The 16,279-nt window shown below is 39.4% G+C and overlaps 1 protein-coding gene across 2 annotated transcripts; it reads left to right on the top strand.

The window, feature by feature from the left end:
- Positions 1 to 2,204: 2,204 nt before the first annotated feature.
- Positions 2,205 to 12,075, top strand: dctn4 (dynactin 4). 2 transcript variants are annotated; one of them, XM_004541071.6, is made up of 14 exons: positions 2,205 to 2,430; positions 3,094 to 3,164; positions 3,291 to 3,469; positions 3,572 to 3,615; positions 4,202 to 4,309; positions 4,962 to 4,982; positions 5,489 to 5,562; positions 6,380 to 6,492; positions 6,581 to 6,690; positions 6,788 to 6,861; positions 7,358 to 7,412; positions 7,970 to 8,077; positions 10,554 to 10,651; positions 10,744 to 12,075. In XM_004541071.6, the coding sequence occupies exons 1-14, from the start codon at positions 2,296 to 2,298 to the stop codon at positions 10,961 to 10,963; spliced, it is 1,410 nt and encodes a 469-aa protein (XP_004541128.1). In that variant the 5' UTR covers positions 2,205 to 2,295; the 3' UTR covers positions 10,964 to 12,075. The 2 variants fall into 2 exon arrangements, with proteins under 2 accessions (XP_004541128.1, XP_004541129.1); XM_004541072.5 differs by lacking the exon at positions 4,962 to 4,982.
- Positions 12,076 to 16,279: the final 4,204 nt, after the last annotated feature.

Genomic DNA, 16,279 nt, shown 5'->3' with positions numbered 1-16,279 from the left:
TCCACTGTGACACTGGGAGATGTTTGGGAAGAGGGGAGGGGGGGAGATGTCTTGCTGCTGAGAGAGGGATTGGAGGAGGGGGGTGTCATGGTGTCAGGAAGGGGGGGAAGCGAGGGAGGTAGGAGAGTGGGGATTGGACTGTAGTGAAGGTGAGGGTGGGGGGGTTGTGGGCTGGGGTGGGGGGGTTGTGGGCACAAACAAACAAACCCTGCTTATGCAGTTCAACAACCTGGCCACGTTCAAAAAGGGAATGTTTTTTTGCCTTTGCAATCAGAACGTCATGACGGTGTGACTACCTGACAGAAAATGACAATGAATCCACAGTTTTGCACAGATTTAGATTTCTTCTTGTTGCATGTTGAAGCTCTACTTGGAACCTTGTTAAGTTCCACAGAAGACAACTAAAGTGGATGATGACAGAATTATTTCCATGGTTAAGAAAACCAACTTTACAGTGTTTATCCAAGTGAAGAACACTGGGAGAGCTAAGACTATCTACACTCTACAATCAAGAGACACCTTCATGAATCTCTAACTTACTATTCAGACAGAGAGCATGAGGTTCTGTGTGCATGGCCTTGGATTTGTGTGTGTTTGACTGTTGGATTACTATTAAACAGAACACACTGGAATTAAGCAACAGGGGGCACATTACACTGAACAAATCAGGATCTTTCTGCTTGACTTATCAAGCCAGTTATGCAAGATTAGTTTACCCTAACCGAGGACCTCTCTTGTAATGTGTTGTTTTTCTTCTGTTTGGAGGATTAAATAATCATGTCTCGTGAATCTGAGATTGAAAAAATAAATACATGTAGAACTCAGTGTGTATTGAATACAAACCAGCTGAGCTGCACATCAATATTGAGTTGTACTTTCAAATCTGCCACAGCACCGACATGGCAGCAGCTTTAGACACTATAAACTCAGCACTAACCTGTTGTGTTTATAGTAGTTTATAGTGTCAAATCTCACCTATTAACAGAGATACTGCAGTGTGACATAGTTTCAAAAGTGCATATGTTACTATAACTGCTGCTATAACTGCAGTCAGTGTGCTTTGAATGAAACATTTATGCTAAAGTAAATGAATAAAAAGCTCCTGCGGTGTTACAAGTTGAACTTACCCGAATCTTCATGAATGCATGAGAGCTAAGCGGCCTACTGTTGGTTTATTTTATTCATGGATCATTTCTCTTCCTCTCTCCTCTCCGGGATCAGCTGTTGCCATGGTGAGCTGGTACTTGGCCATATGCCCTGTGGGTGGCTGACAGGAGTCTTTGCAAGCCTGTTCGAGTGTATCGCTCACTGTATTTTGTACACAGCGTTCGGCTCAGATCTGCAGGCCAGAATAAGTTGTTATGCAGCGGGGAAGCAAGAGGCACCAGAAGGGCCAAATATCCCATGAATTTCTCTGGTTAAGGAGAAATACTGAAATTTAATTGATTATGATCAGTTGCAAGGGGCTGTGAGGACATGAATAAGTGCACATACAAATACTTTTATACAGTATATATAAAATAAAATGCAGCTTTGTCAAAACTCCAGGTAACACAACAGAAACTTGGGTGCAGATTTCTGCCATATCTTCTTTGTGTCATCCTGAGATATTCTTGGACTTAATCATTACTGTTTAAGTAGAGCCAATTATAAGAAAAATGTGATTCTTTCTAATATTATGTGGGAATAAGGGAAAAAAAACATTGTTTTTAAATCTTAAAGTTTAAAGCATAAAGATAAAGACCTACACTACTGTAGATGCTTTAGTATTGCATGGATCAGAATTTCACTGTTTTTTTCCGGGTTTGTTCACAATTCCATCCATTTTGTATGAGATCTACAACACTGCTGACTGGAATGCAGCCCCAAATCATGACAGAGGCTCCACTGTGTTTTACTGATGGCTATAGACACTCACTGTTGTACCTCGCCCCAAACCTGCTCCAAACATATTGCTGATAATTTGGACCAAAAATTTAAAACTTGGATTCATCACTCTGCAAGATCCGTTTCCACTGATTATCAGTCTAGTTCTTGCGTAATTTGATATACCTCAAACTTTTCTTCCTGTTTTTCATTCGGCTAAAGAAATGGGAACAACAGGCCACAAACGCAAATCTCACACACAACTCTGGCCAAAACATAAACGTGGCGTTTTCTATATTCACCACACGAGGGCGACGATGAGCTCACTGTTTTCTACAGTCATTGGTTTCTCCAGCCAAGCAACCAGCGGTGGCATCAACACTAGCAGACGGTCCAGTGAGTCGCTGGGCTCGTCTACGTTCCTCGGAGATGGCGTCCCTTCTGCAGCCAGATAGAGTTGTCTATCTGGTTCGTGGGGAGAAAAAAATTAGAGCCCCCCTGTCTCAGCTTTATTTCTGTCGCTACTGCAGTGAGCTACGATCTCTGGAATGCGTGTCTCACGAGGTACGTTAGTGTTTTTCTCATCATCCTCCGCTAACAGTTAGCCTTTTCTAGCTACTTTGTTACCTTCTGTTAGCTTTGACAGGCGGGAGGGACTAGTTCAGCCATATGCTGAGTTGTCTTGCCAAGCCGTTTGTCAATCAAACGGTCCCCTAATCTCATTGGTTGTACGGTTTCACTTCCGCTTGTTGAAAGAAGCAAGCGCAAGCTAATGAGCCGTTGCTATCTGTCGGCTTTAGCATTAAACGCACAGGTTAGCTTATATAAAGCTGTGGGTGGCATGTTCTCTAATTAAAACAAGTACACAAGCAAAATATTTTGATGTCGGTCTGTCCTTGCTAACGTCCTCACTGTTAAAACCTTGTAAACCTAACTCAAAGTTACAGACACCACGCCCAGAGCGATTTAGCTAGTAGCATCACCATCATCATAGGATACCCTGACGAATATTTGTTAATATACTACTACTTGATTGAAAGCTTAACTTTTACTTCATTGAAGAATAGATAAAAATGAAATAAAACGGGTTCCCCTGTTTCATGGTACCATACTGTTCTAAGGAATGGTACAACGATAATCCTATTTATTCCTGATAACACTGTTGGTAATCAAGCAGTTGGGAAGCGTGTTTAAAATACACTTTAAGACTGACTTCTCTGTGTTCAGGTGGACTCCCACTATTGTCCCAGCTGTCTGGAAAACATGCCGTCTGCAGAGGCTAAGCTTAAAAAGAACAGGTAAGATTGATCTGCTTTTCTTTGCAGATTCGTAGAAAAAGCTCCGTGTTTATATTCCACCCCTTATGTCACTATGTAATTAGCGACCTTAGTTTCATTCTTAATTATTGGTGTGCTCTGTTGTAGGTGTGCAAACTGTTTTGACTGCCCGTGCTGCATGCACACACTATCTACTCGGGCCACCAACATCCCAGCTCCTCTGCCTGATGATCCTACCAAGACAGCCATGAAGAAAGCGTACTATTTGGCCTGCGGCTTCTGTCGCTGGACCTCAAGAGATGTGGGCATGGCTGACAAATCAGTTGGTGAGTGCTAGTTCACTAATCCTAGTTAACCTTTTTTGGTCAAGGCTGTATTTGTTCTCTGTGACTGTCTAAAGTCTGATGTTTGCATTTTGTTCACTGCAGCCAGTGGTGGATGGCAGGAGCCGGAGAACCCTCATACTCAGCGGGTAGGTTTTTTTTCCACCCTGTGGCCATCTAAATTTTTCTCAAGTTGCTCACATGTTTCCTGATAACACATTGCTTGCTTTTAAACTGATGTGCCCCTGAATAAGTGACACCCTCAATAACACAACCCAGGCTAAACTGAAATAGCTGAACATTTGCTTAGGCTACAAAACTGACATGCACGAACTGCACATGCTCCCATTTATTTATTTATGTCTTGCAATGAGCGTCTTTACACACATGTAGTTATTGCAGGAAGTCAACTGTTTTAATTTTTGCAGATTATTATTATTCCACAGTTTTCTACAGCTTTAAGTCTATCACATTTTAATACAATCATACGAACTTGTAAAAAAAATTACATAAGTTGCGTTTACTAAGACCAGTATCAGCCAATAATATTCTCCAAGCTATTAATTAAGAAAAAAACTATATTGCATATAGGGACATAATAAATTTGTGATAATATAGGTATTGATATGAACCTATACTATATGTAGCATAATGTATCTAGTTCTCTTTTAAATTACAATATAGTCTGTTTTTATAAAAGTACATAAAGAACTGATTCTTGTTTGTTTGCTCCAGATCAACAAACTGATTGAGTATTACCAGCAGCTGGCCCACCGAGAGAAGCAGGAGAGGGACAGGAAGAAGATGGCCAGGAGACGACAGTGCATGCCCCTGGCGTTCTCGGTACTCTGCTCTCTCTGAGCCCCACAGATGAACAGCTTCATGTTAGCTGTTGCCTCTGTGTGGTTTGTCGTTATTGCGAATAGCAGCAATAAATTGCAAATAACAAACTAATTTACATAGACTTTGATTTAAATAATAAATACAGAAATATTTCTTTGTGTCAGTAAGGATGTCATTTGATTTGCATGCTTTAAGCCAAAGCAGGCGGGAATAGACTTGCTGTGCTTGGTTTACAGATTCACACCATGCCCATGCTGTTACCCTGCTTAAGAAACAAATGTCATGGTAGTCACCAGTGTGATTTGCCTGAACGTAGCGGAAAATGTGCACAATGAGTTTTATGCCCCCCTGCTTTGGATGTGGTCTTCACGCTTTGTTAGCTTGGTGCATTGTTCACACCTGCCGTTTTCTTCTTTGACAATTAACATCCATTAATGCAAACCCGTCTTTCCTATCGCGCAGTGGAGCCACTTAAGCTGTGATATCCTGCAGTTGTTTTCCATCACTGATGCATTTCTGTTGCCGTTGCATGTCACCAAATATCAATAATGTTTTGCTTGATCGCTTTGGTTTCACCTTGTTCTTTATTCTCTCCTTTTTCCTTTTTTTTTCTTTGCTTATGCACTCTGACATTTTGGTTTTTATCCCCCAGCAACACACTATTCATGTGGTGGTGAGTTGTACTTTTTCACAATTTGGGTATTCTCATCTTTTACAGTAGCACTGTTTTCTATTTCTATCTGTTCTTGTCTGCTCTGTTACTGACTGACCTCACAGATCACATGAATGTTTCTTGGGTAAATGAGACCGAGATCCACACAAGGAGAGCCTTTATGTTGATTAGAGGGAGGGAAGCTACAGAAGATCTTTCTCTTTCAAGACATTTATTCATTAAATATGAGTTGATTCTCTTCCTCTAGTCTAGAGTACAAAGGCTCTTCTTTCTGTCTCTTACCACTGCTAATTTTAACAGTTTGTTCTTTATTTGTTGTTTTTCCACTTCTTTACATTTTTTTTAATTCTCAAAACTTGCCATAAACTAAATTTTTTGGGTCAGGATGTTGTGTTGTATTTGTCATGTAGATAAATAACTGTAGATGCATATTTATAATCATCTTGACATTTCAGTGTTCACTAGGCTAGATCTCTGATCATGTTTTGTCCTCCAATTCTACTCAGGAAAAATATGGCCTTGGAACCAGACTGCAGAGACAGAGGCCTGGAGCTCCACTATCAAGCCTGGCTGGCCTTTCGTGAGTTTTTTTATATTTTTATTATCATGTTTATCTGCAGTTATTGCAGCTTTTAACACATCCCATCAACCGGTTTTGTCCTTTTGAACTTTTTTTGACTTTCAAGGTCAGCACCTGTTTTCAATGTCTCACGTCTTTGACATGCATATTATCAGTGACTCAGATTAATTTTCTGCCGTCCACAAACCATTAGTTTGATTAATTTCAGGGTGCCATAAAAATGAATTTACAGAGCCTTGGAACTTGTCTTTAGATACTTATTGTAGTTAATCCATCACAATGAACAGTTTGTCACCTTTTTTCTTGTTCTCAAATTGCATCATCACCTTGTACTGATATAATTGTTAACAGAGATCGCTCACCAGAATTCATTCAAGGACCCTGCCTAACATTTTGGATTAATGATTAGCTGACAAAAGGCAGCGTATTGATAAACTATGCTGTCAGACCGAGGGGACGAATGTAAAGCTGGCGAGGACTCTCTGAAAAGAGTGATGTGTACTTGGTTGTCTCTTGTTTCAAAGGACTCTTGTTCAGTAGCCAAGTATGAAAAGTTGGATGCCCTTGAAGGCATCAACCTTAAGTTTTCCAAAGTTTCTTTGTTCTAACTGTAACCGTGCAACTTTTATGTGAGTAGGTTATTTATAAAGAGCTAGAGCCTCCAAAAATACCTGCACTGTTTGCGTTGCAGTGTATGTAATTAACTTCCAGTTACTTTAAAGACTGTCATTAAAGAGAAATAATAGCTGTTATTTCTCTTTTCTTTCTTAAAGAGAAATAACAGCTTATTAAGCAGTATTTATGTTAATCTAATTAGCCTCAAAGAGGGTGAAGACCAGAAGGAGATCACCATTGAACCAGCCCAGGCACTTGATGAGGTGGAGCCCCTGCCTGAGGATTGTTACACCAGACCCATCAATTTACCTGAAGGTATGGTCTTATCTGGTGCTCGCTGAACAGTACCGAGAGCTTGTCAAAGTGAGGTCAAGTTGAATCTGTAATTTCTCTTGTCTTGCAGTGACCACGCTGCGACAGCGGCTTCTGCAGCCAGACTTCCAGCCTGCAGGGGCGTCTCAGCTCCACCCAAGACACAAACACCTCCTGATGAAGCGCTCGCTGCGCTGCAGGGTCAGCACCTCTTCAGGCTTTTAGTGTTCCATATCTATCAAAGCCTCTCTTTTAATAGATTATATTTACATGAGTCTTTTTTTTCCCCCTTCTTCAGAAATGCGAGCACAACTTGAGCAAGCCAGAGTTTAATCCTACTTCAATTAAGTTTAAAATTCAGCTGGTGGCTGTGTGAGTGCTGCTCTTCTGTTTACGTTTGAAACATTTTTTTCTCAGCAGTTTATCGTCAAGTATAAATGTTGTTTAGTTGGATGACTGTATAAAGACGTCGGGACATTTTTCATGCAAATGCATGAGCACATTAACCCTCCTGTTATGTTGCGGGTCAGATTGACCCAGAACAGAAGAGATGTCACATGTCATCTGCATCACTACAGAAAATGAAAAAAATTAAATTATAAAAGAAAATTGTAAAATAATCAATGCCAGTGTTTCTGACACTTTTGGATGAGTAAATTTGCCCCAGGTCAAATTAACCCAGGAGCATAATTGGTGTTCCTGGAGACCAACATAACAGGAGGGTTAAATGGAGACAGTTTTCACTGTGTGCTTTTTCTTCTTTTTGTTTTGTTTTCAGGAGTTTAGACATTAGGTCACTCTGACTGAATGTTTAGTGATCTTTGGTGTGTTAGTGTATTGACTGTCTGCCTTCCTCTTCCTCCCACAGGAGTTATATCCCAGAAGTGAGAATTATGTCCATTCCAAATCTCCGGAATGGGAAGGTCAGTGTCTGCACGAACTTTGGTAGATTATCTTGTATTTTAGATTTTTTTTTTTTTTTAATTCTGTGCACACTGCCAGCAAAAAGTTTGTTACATGCCTTCTCATTTAATGTTTTTTCTTTATTTTCATGGCTATTACATTGTAGACACATCTCTGCATGTGTACACGACATCTGCAATTTTCCAAAATGAATTTTATCTGGTCTATTTTTAATTATTGATGCATGAAAGCTCTGGGAATTTGAAGTAAAAACCATTTCAGGTGACTACACCATGAAGCTCACTGAGAGAAGGCCATGGGTTTGCAGAGCTGTCAACAAAGCAAAGGGTGGCTACTTTCAGGAATGTAAAATATAAAACATGTTTTGAGTTATTTAACACTTTTTTGTTTACTACATGATCCCATATGTGTTCATTCATAGTTTTGATACCATCTGTGAGAATCTACAATGTAATTAGGCATGGAAATAAGGAAAAACCACTAGTGTACACATAAACTTGGAAACGATGACAAGCATTTGCCTTATCTTTTTTCTTTCCTGCCATTCGCTGTTTAGGAGAGCCAGGTGCTGCTGACCCTGACCAACCCAGTGGAGAACATCACCCGCGTCTCACTGACCTCTTGTGAGGAAAATGACCCTGATGAGATTAATAGCACTGCAAAGGTATTTTATTTATTTTTTTAATCGCTTCTATTGACACACAGGCACAACAGTCGATCCGAAATTGATACAAAACTTTGTAACTTTAATGAAGTTTTTAAAATCTCTTGTAAGTAGAGCTGGGCGATATAAGATTTTTTCATATCACGATATGTTTTTTCATTTCAGGCGATAACGATATATATCACGATATAAGCCAAATAACTATATTTGTAAGATTTAAATGTGCCGTTGCTCACAAGTAAAATGTGAAATAATCAGCAGCTTGTTTTGATTTAAATATTTATTTCCCATAATAAGTTCAACAGGGTAGATGTATTTAAGGAACATGAGACTTTTTCAGATAAATAAAGGCAAATATTGCAAACTACACAAAAGGCAGCCGCTAAAGCGTTTAAGTTTCAAAATAGAACAAACGAAACAGACTAAATTGTCAATTCCACTTAGAAACAAAATATTGATTCTAAAAATAAATCTTAGTTTGTTTTACAGAAGAACAGACAAAACTGACTAACCTTTGTCAATATCAAATAAACTGAGAACTAAAAGGAAATTCTCCTTGTTGTATAGCTTAGCTTTTCAAACAGTTTTAACAGTTACTTTAATCTGACAAAAGCCGAATGACGAATTAGCGCTTTCAGTCAGACATTGAGCATGCACCGGTTTATTGTATTTCCAGACTTGCTTTCGGCACAATTTACAGTGCGTGCTACTCTGTTTTTTGTCAGACTTGAAATAGCCGAAATACCTTCACACTACGGAACTTCTCTGGCTCTTCCGTTTGACAATCTCTCCGGCATTGGAGCCATCATGTTTTCTCTTCGGTAACCTTCGGTCACGCACTCGGTTGATTTTTCTCTAGTCGGCACACTCATTTCCTCCATTACCCGGGCGGTACGGCGGCTGGCTGCTTCCCAAACAAATACACATGTCCGGCTTGGCACTTGTGCTGTACGTAACAAGTCACGTGACGTGACGTGACGCTGCGGCTATGCTTGGTTCGGCTCTGCGCTACTTAATTTGGATTGACTGTTCTTTTTTCTTTTTTTTAAGAGGACAAGAGAGATGAGGCCTATCGCAATAGTTTAACTTTTCTATCGAGAAAAAGTTATTTCGCAATACATATCGTTATTGTTCTATCGCCCAGCTCTACTTGTAAGTTCTCAATTTTTTTCTTTTGTTTTGCCTATTGACATTTTAGAAAGCAACCACAAATGCATCCAGTGAAAGAAACTTCAGACTGCAAATATTAGACTTGTTTTCAAAATGATAACCAGAAGAGCCGCTCTTATAGATAATTAAAGACTTACCTGTTAATTTTAACGGAGGTTTGTAATATCATTAATAGGTTCAAAGAATCCAGTTGTTTCACTGATTTCCTTTCTGAAATCTGTATCTTTGTGGTAAACAAGCCCAGGTGCTTGACTGGGTGTGTGTGACCGGTCACTGATAGAAAACATTTGGTGTGGTATGAAACAAAAAATATGACAAAAGAGGCCCTCAAGCAGCAAGATAATGCATCAAGTGAGAAAAGGAAAGCATTTGGATTTCACAAGTGCAGCAGTTGGTCTCCTCAGTCCGCAAGCAGTGATAGAAAAACAGGTGATGCAACACGGTGGTAAACTTTTTTTTTTTTTTCCTAGTGTGCTGGCACCATATACAAAATGTGCATATGTTAGCCATTTTGTTCTATACTTATACCTTATTTATTCAAATTTTACTCAGCAGCTCGGCTGTTTTGCAAATTGGCTTGTCTGTAGCCTTCGCGTCATCTCTTCATACTGTTAGTCACAGCTAACAGTGCTGCCTGGTGCACTGAGGCTCTCTGACTATAGGCGTTTTTTTTATTACCAGCCTCTTTAGTGATGAAGTCATGGGCCAGCTCGAGTAAGGTAGAGCTCCTGGCCAAATAAGAGCATCCTGATGACCCATTTCCATTGACATTATGGCCAAACGGAGAGTGCAGTCCCGGCTTTCTGCTCGATCTGATATACAAACACCTGAGGGATATTGCGAACCATATCAAGCTATGCTCGGTTGAGTTTTATCGCTACTTCTCATGGCTAAGTTCACCCACCTCCTACATATATTTTATGTACTACATCTGTTCTCTCTGTAAGTCTTTTGACAGCTGAAAAGAAGCATCAATTTTAGCAAAAAGTGTGATTCAGTTGACTTATTTTCCCCCTTAAACACAACACAGATATAACAGTCAGATGAGCATGAGTTTTTATGTGAGGTGTCAACTTCAGAAAAATACATCTTTTTATTTAATAGTATTTTAGTATTTAGTATTTATTTATTTATTGTCATTGTCAAGAACAATGAAATTGCGTTTGGGGCTTCCATACAACCCAAAAAACCACCATTGTTCATTTTAAGATGCGATTAACTTAGAAAGAAGTGTAATAATTCATCTTAATGTGACTCTAACATTTAAAATCTTGCTGTAAACATTACTGCTTGTTATTTTTTTCAGGTTTTAGTGCCCAGTAAGGAACTACTCTTAGCAGGAAAGGATGCTGCTGCTGAGTATGATGAACTAGCCGAACCTCAGGACTTCCAGGACGACCCAGAGTGAGTCAACACACAAACCCACGCTTGCTCTTTAACAGTAATGGCATGAGAAAACACCCTCACTCCACTTGATATCTCTGTCTTTTCCACAGTGTTGTTGCCTTCAGGAAATCCAACAAGATTGGTTTCTTTATCAAAGTGATCCCTCAGAAAGAAGAGGATACGGATGTCACGGTTTCTTTTAAGATCCGACATGACTTCCGCAACCTCGCTGGTCCCATCCGGCCGAGCGAGGAGGGAGCCGACACTGCCGCTGAAGCCATCTGGCTCACTCACCACGTGGAGCTGAGGCTGGGACCCCTCGCTTCCTGAACCCAAGTACTGCGTTCACCAGTGTTAGGCTCTTCGAACTAATACCTTGAAACTGGGATTAATTTAATTTAAAACTGATTTCTGATTCAGCTCATTGAAGCTTAAGGATAATTTGGCACCTTTAAGGCTTTCAGATGCTGTTGTTATGCTTTGGCTTAAGCCACATCAGCAGATCCCTGTGCTGCACAGTTTATAAAACTATATGAAACCATGACTTGTTGCACACTTAACTGATAACTATAGATTCTTGGTCCGGTTTATTGTTGCCTAATGTACCCAAAACCTCCTCTTTCTCATCTTAAACACTTTATAGTTCATCAGTAAGAGGCAGTTTAGCATGTGGTTACATAGAGGGGACAGATCCTTATTATATGCATATCGTTTCTGACTAAAATGAAGCTTTAATTTGATTACGGTAAATATATATGCCATATTTGTTGCTCCCAGCCTTTCTCTCCACACCCTTGACGAACGTTTTGTCTCAGCTGTGTTGTGCTGTGGGTATTTTGTGAGTTTTTTGTCTCTGCTGTTTATAGATTATAGAAGTTTAAGTTCAAAGTCGAGGGAGTGGGATTATAGAAAGATGAGCAGAATCAGAAATCAGAATAGAGAACAATCTGTGTGAATCCCAGCCATGAATCACACACACACACACACGCCTCTGCGCTTTTAGCTTGTGTATCCTTCAGACAGCAGTAGGAGAATAACATGCATGCTTCACATATATAATAAAAAACCATACATGCTACACAGTATCATCACAATTATTGATTCCGTAGTATGTTTAAAAAGGATCTCCTTTGGATAGATATGATCGTTTTATTATTGTCTGAAGTTGCACAGTAACCTAATGGCACTGTGAGGAGGATTCATGAGAAACTGTACAAATGACATGAAGTACAAAGTGCCCGTCATTTCTGTGTATTGAAACACTATTTTTGTCTGATTTGAAAACTTGCTTTTGGTTCATAGACCTCACTGACCTCTATGTCAGTGCGTATTGTTAGCTGCTGCCAGTTTTCTTTTTGGTCTTGGTTAAAAAAAAACAAAACTGTCCTTACATCACAGTTAATCATCTGTGCTGGCTAATAAATAATGCTGTCAAAGAGAAAGCGTAAATGTCTTATGTTCTAGGGTGATGCGAGTTTTAAAGTGGTTATTCCAGACTGTGCTCCACTCTGCTTTTGACATAAAGCTGGGTTTCTAGCACTTTTCCTGCTGCTGTGCCTGAAAACAGTGCTATTATTAAAGCAAATGGCTTAAAACTGTAAAGCTGCTGACTTGAGATTTATTAGACTGCCTTTTATAAAAAGAAAAAGTATTTTAGAAATCTATCAACAAAGTAAAAATGACTGAATTCATGTTTTTGTTTTCAAATTGGAGGCGTCACACTGGACTACATAACATCCAACCAATGAAACAAATTTGTCCAGGAATGCAAGTAAATGACTGTAAATTGGCATCTTAATTAAAAATAAAGAATTAAAAACCGTACATTAAAAAAAAATTAATAGATAACAATAATTATATTTTGGCATAAAAAATAAAAAACTCTTGCACATACTGGTGGATTAACTATTACAGAAACTCAGAAAACGGATTTTACCATTGCTGTTAATTTAGAGCAGCTGTGATGTAAACCTTACATTGCATTGCGAATAATCAGTTGCATTAAGGTTCAGGTGATATTTTTCCAAGTTCATCACTGCAATGAGCCAATGTAGAGCGATGGCTTTAAAAATATTGTCATATTTTAAAGCTTTTTTTAAAATAAAAAACTTAATTCATGTAATAGGAAACACGTTTGATTTGATCTCTATAACTATTTCTCTATGATTCTTTATATATTTATTTTTTTCTATATCTTCAGTTGAACCTCCATTTATGATATAGATTTTGTCAATGTAGTCTGCACTGTAAAAATTTAAGTGTAATTAATATTTATAAAATGACCTACAGCAATGAGAAGAAGAGAGAAGTAAAGATGATTCTGGTTTCAACTGAAGTCTTCCAGTAATTCGTTCCATAATAAAGGGTTTTTTAAAAATTAGGAAGGCAGAACTCTTATATATCAGTTTTGCATATATTGTATCATTTGGATGTACACATAATACATAGAGTAGTGGATCTGAAGTAACATCAGTTCCCCAAATCTGTTTAATCTTGTAATAAGCTTTTTGATCACGTGTATCAGACTTGCATTTTTGTCTGTCATTCACTCTCACCACAAGATGGCGCCATAGCCAAATAGTTTTTAAACATCAGCCACACAAGGAGCTCTGGGAGGACATGAGAGCAAGCACAAGGCAACCTTGATCTTGAATTTCTCTGCATGCTGAAAACATCGATCGATAGCAATCGTGGCTGTGAAAAAGCAGTTTTTTCCTTTAAACTGGGAAAAATATTTTCATAATGAGCGCAAAGCTGTTTATCAGCATCCAAATCATCAGAACGAGATGCCCTCTTATCACCACGAGGAGCAGAGAGTAAAAGAATTTGTACTCCAGCAGATACCGTTTTATATTTAACACGTATCCGTCATGTTGGGAGGGATGATTTGCGTGCTCGTGTCGTTTATTGCTTCTGAAAAGGCAGATCAAATATGTGCGATGCTGGTATGTTGCAGCTCCCCGATGAGGCCCTCCGCTGTGTAAACAGACCCACTCCGTCTGGGCAATAAAGCCATGATTTTCTTTTATCTTCACCAGATATAAACAGCCCAGAAAAGTGGTCTCTGTGAGAGCCATAAATCACCACTGAAGATGAGGTAATAAAGCACACATGGGGCGGGGGAGTGCCAGACCACTGAAACAGCACAGGCTCCCTCTTCAAACACAGCTGACGATAGCAGTAGCTGATTTCAGTGCCCTGCAGTGGCGTACCAAGCAAGCACTTGCTGGGCTCCTGCTCTACTACTGGGAAAAAAAAAAGTACTGTATTTCAAAAAGGCAAATTCTAAACGTGTAATTCGTGGCCATCATTTTTATTCGCCTAAACCGACGTGACTGATGGAGAACGACTGAATATGGTGATTTATGCAGTCATCTTTTAACTGACTCATGAGCAGCCCTTGAATGATCCCCAAACACACCGTCTGGAGGACAAATTCTGGATCGTTCTGGTCAGGATAATATTTTCCTGGATCAAGACAGGAATTATTTCACGCTCAGCATCAGCGTGTTCTTATTTGCAGAACCTCACACTGTAAACAGCACAGAAATCTGACCTGTGACTGTGTTATCGGGATTAGAAATGAATATCATAGGGTTTTCAGCAGTGCCTGTATAGTAAGTAGGTTAGGCAAGGGCCTGCTCATTTAATGTCTCTCCTGCTCCTCTATCTTTTTTTCCCCCCCTTTGAAGACTTAACAACTTTATTTATAAAGACACACGCAGCCAGCCTTGACCAGATGAAAAATTCCTCACTGAATTACAAGTCTGACTGCACCCAGGACCTTTCCACAATTACGTCATCGCCCAAACCGCCAGTAACTCACCCACAGAGGAAGCATGACACAGACAAACAAAAGAGGAGAGAAGCAGTGCCTTAGTGGAGGAAGAAAACTCTGTTAATCTAAAAAAAATAATAATACAGAAATATGTCCAACTACTTTTTCTCCGTGCCCCTTATTTCATAGGCCAACCGTGCTATGCTCGGGGATTGAGGTTTGTTTCCTTTGTTAGCTGTCAGGTGAAATGATTCTGCCACAATACTTATGACATGTCCTTTACTGGGCATTAGCCCAGGTACAAAAAAAGATCTCTTTTTAGTTTCGTTGTTTTGTTTTTTTTTGTTTTTTTTAGTTTTGTGAACAGGAAGCCCAAAAGGTGCTCAAAGTGATGAATCACCTCTTCCATTTTCTGCTCACCAGACCATCATCTGGTTAATTAGTTGTAATTGATGATGTCTACCCAGATGAATAACTGTTGAGGCATGGGGGATTTCAGAGCTGGGAAAGCCAAAACTGTGAAACCTTAGCTTTTCAGGAGGCCAAAAAAAGTTCACTTTCGCCTCCGATGTGCTTTGAAATTCTCATTCCAATTTCTCTTGCTTTGCTTTCGCTCTCTCCGCAGTCTGACAACTGTAGGCTGGATGGAATGTTTATTTTGGATGCAGGGTTGAAAAAGAGAAAGCAGCTGACCTTCAACACTCTCTCGGAAACTCTGTCTGCCTTAACTAACACACATGCAGCTACGCTCTCTGCTTTATTTATAATCTTATCAATAAAGGCTGTATGTTGTCAGAACCCCAGACTGGGGCCAGTGCTAAGAGGGAACCCTATGAGGTCCCCGGAGGATGGAAAATTTGCTTTTTGCTGGACATCTTCTTGCTCAATTGAAAACTTAAGTAGAAAAGAGATTTGATAAAAAGTGTAGCTAGTGAAGGAAGTAATGTCTTTTAAAGAAAAAATGTACAATTTAGGAAGCCCTAACTATGTTAACTTATCATCTGATCGCCTTAAAGCATAGAGTCTATAATAGAGGAAGGTTTTGTTTTGGAATGAGAAATGACAATATTTGAATGAGAGGGTGTGCTGCTAAAACAGATATGCTTAAAAAGGTGCCGACATGAGCAGAGTCTGTCTGGACTCACCTGTGACACTAATAAACTTTAAAGGTACAGTCAGTCATTTATTGAACCTATTTAATAGAAAAAAGAATATTGTACTCATAAATGCACATTGATTATTGTGTAATTACGTCTCCCAACAAATTGATGTTTTCTCATAAACTTAGAATAAAGTTTTGATTAAGAATTAAGCCACCATGTTGACCCACCTTACAGTGACCGAGGTGGGCGTCGCTGTTTGCTTTATTGTGTTTTATGTATGCGTTTGGAGACCAGCCACATATGTAGAATGCCAAAGGTGGAGGAGAAGGGAACTCGTGGTTTTTGACTGCTGCAGGCAAATTTTGATACGTTTCAGACTCAACATATGAAAGATCACATGTACTGTATGTTTTATCATCTGTTAGGGGGTCTCCTTCACTAAAGAAGGAGAAAAAAGACAACATGACAGGTGTCTTAATAAAAAATGTCATGTTCTTCCTCCGCACCTGAAGCCTCATCTCCTAAACTCAGAGCTCTAAATCACAAAAACTTGCATAAACATGCTCTTTTATTCCTGATATTGTTTCAATTACATTTGTACATCTGACAACGAACTGGCGAAACATCAACAGTTAACAAGTGAACAAAGACAGTTTCAATAATGCTGGCTAACAGCAGCTAACAGACACTAACAGCAGCTAACAGGGGCTAACAGCAACACCCACCATAAGAAAAATTCAGGATATCCTGAACAACTTACCTCAG

Source organism: Maylandia zebra, linkage group LG2 (assembly GCF_041146795.1).
Source record: "Maylandia zebra isolate NMK-2024a linkage group LG2, Mzebra_GT3a, whole genome shotgun sequence".
Classification (NCBI taxonomy): Eukaryota; Metazoa; Chordata; class Actinopteri; order Cichliformes; family Cichlidae; genus Maylandia; species Maylandia zebra.
Note: the sequence above shows the minus strand (reverse complement) of the source record. Positions and strands in the feature narration are given on the sequence as shown.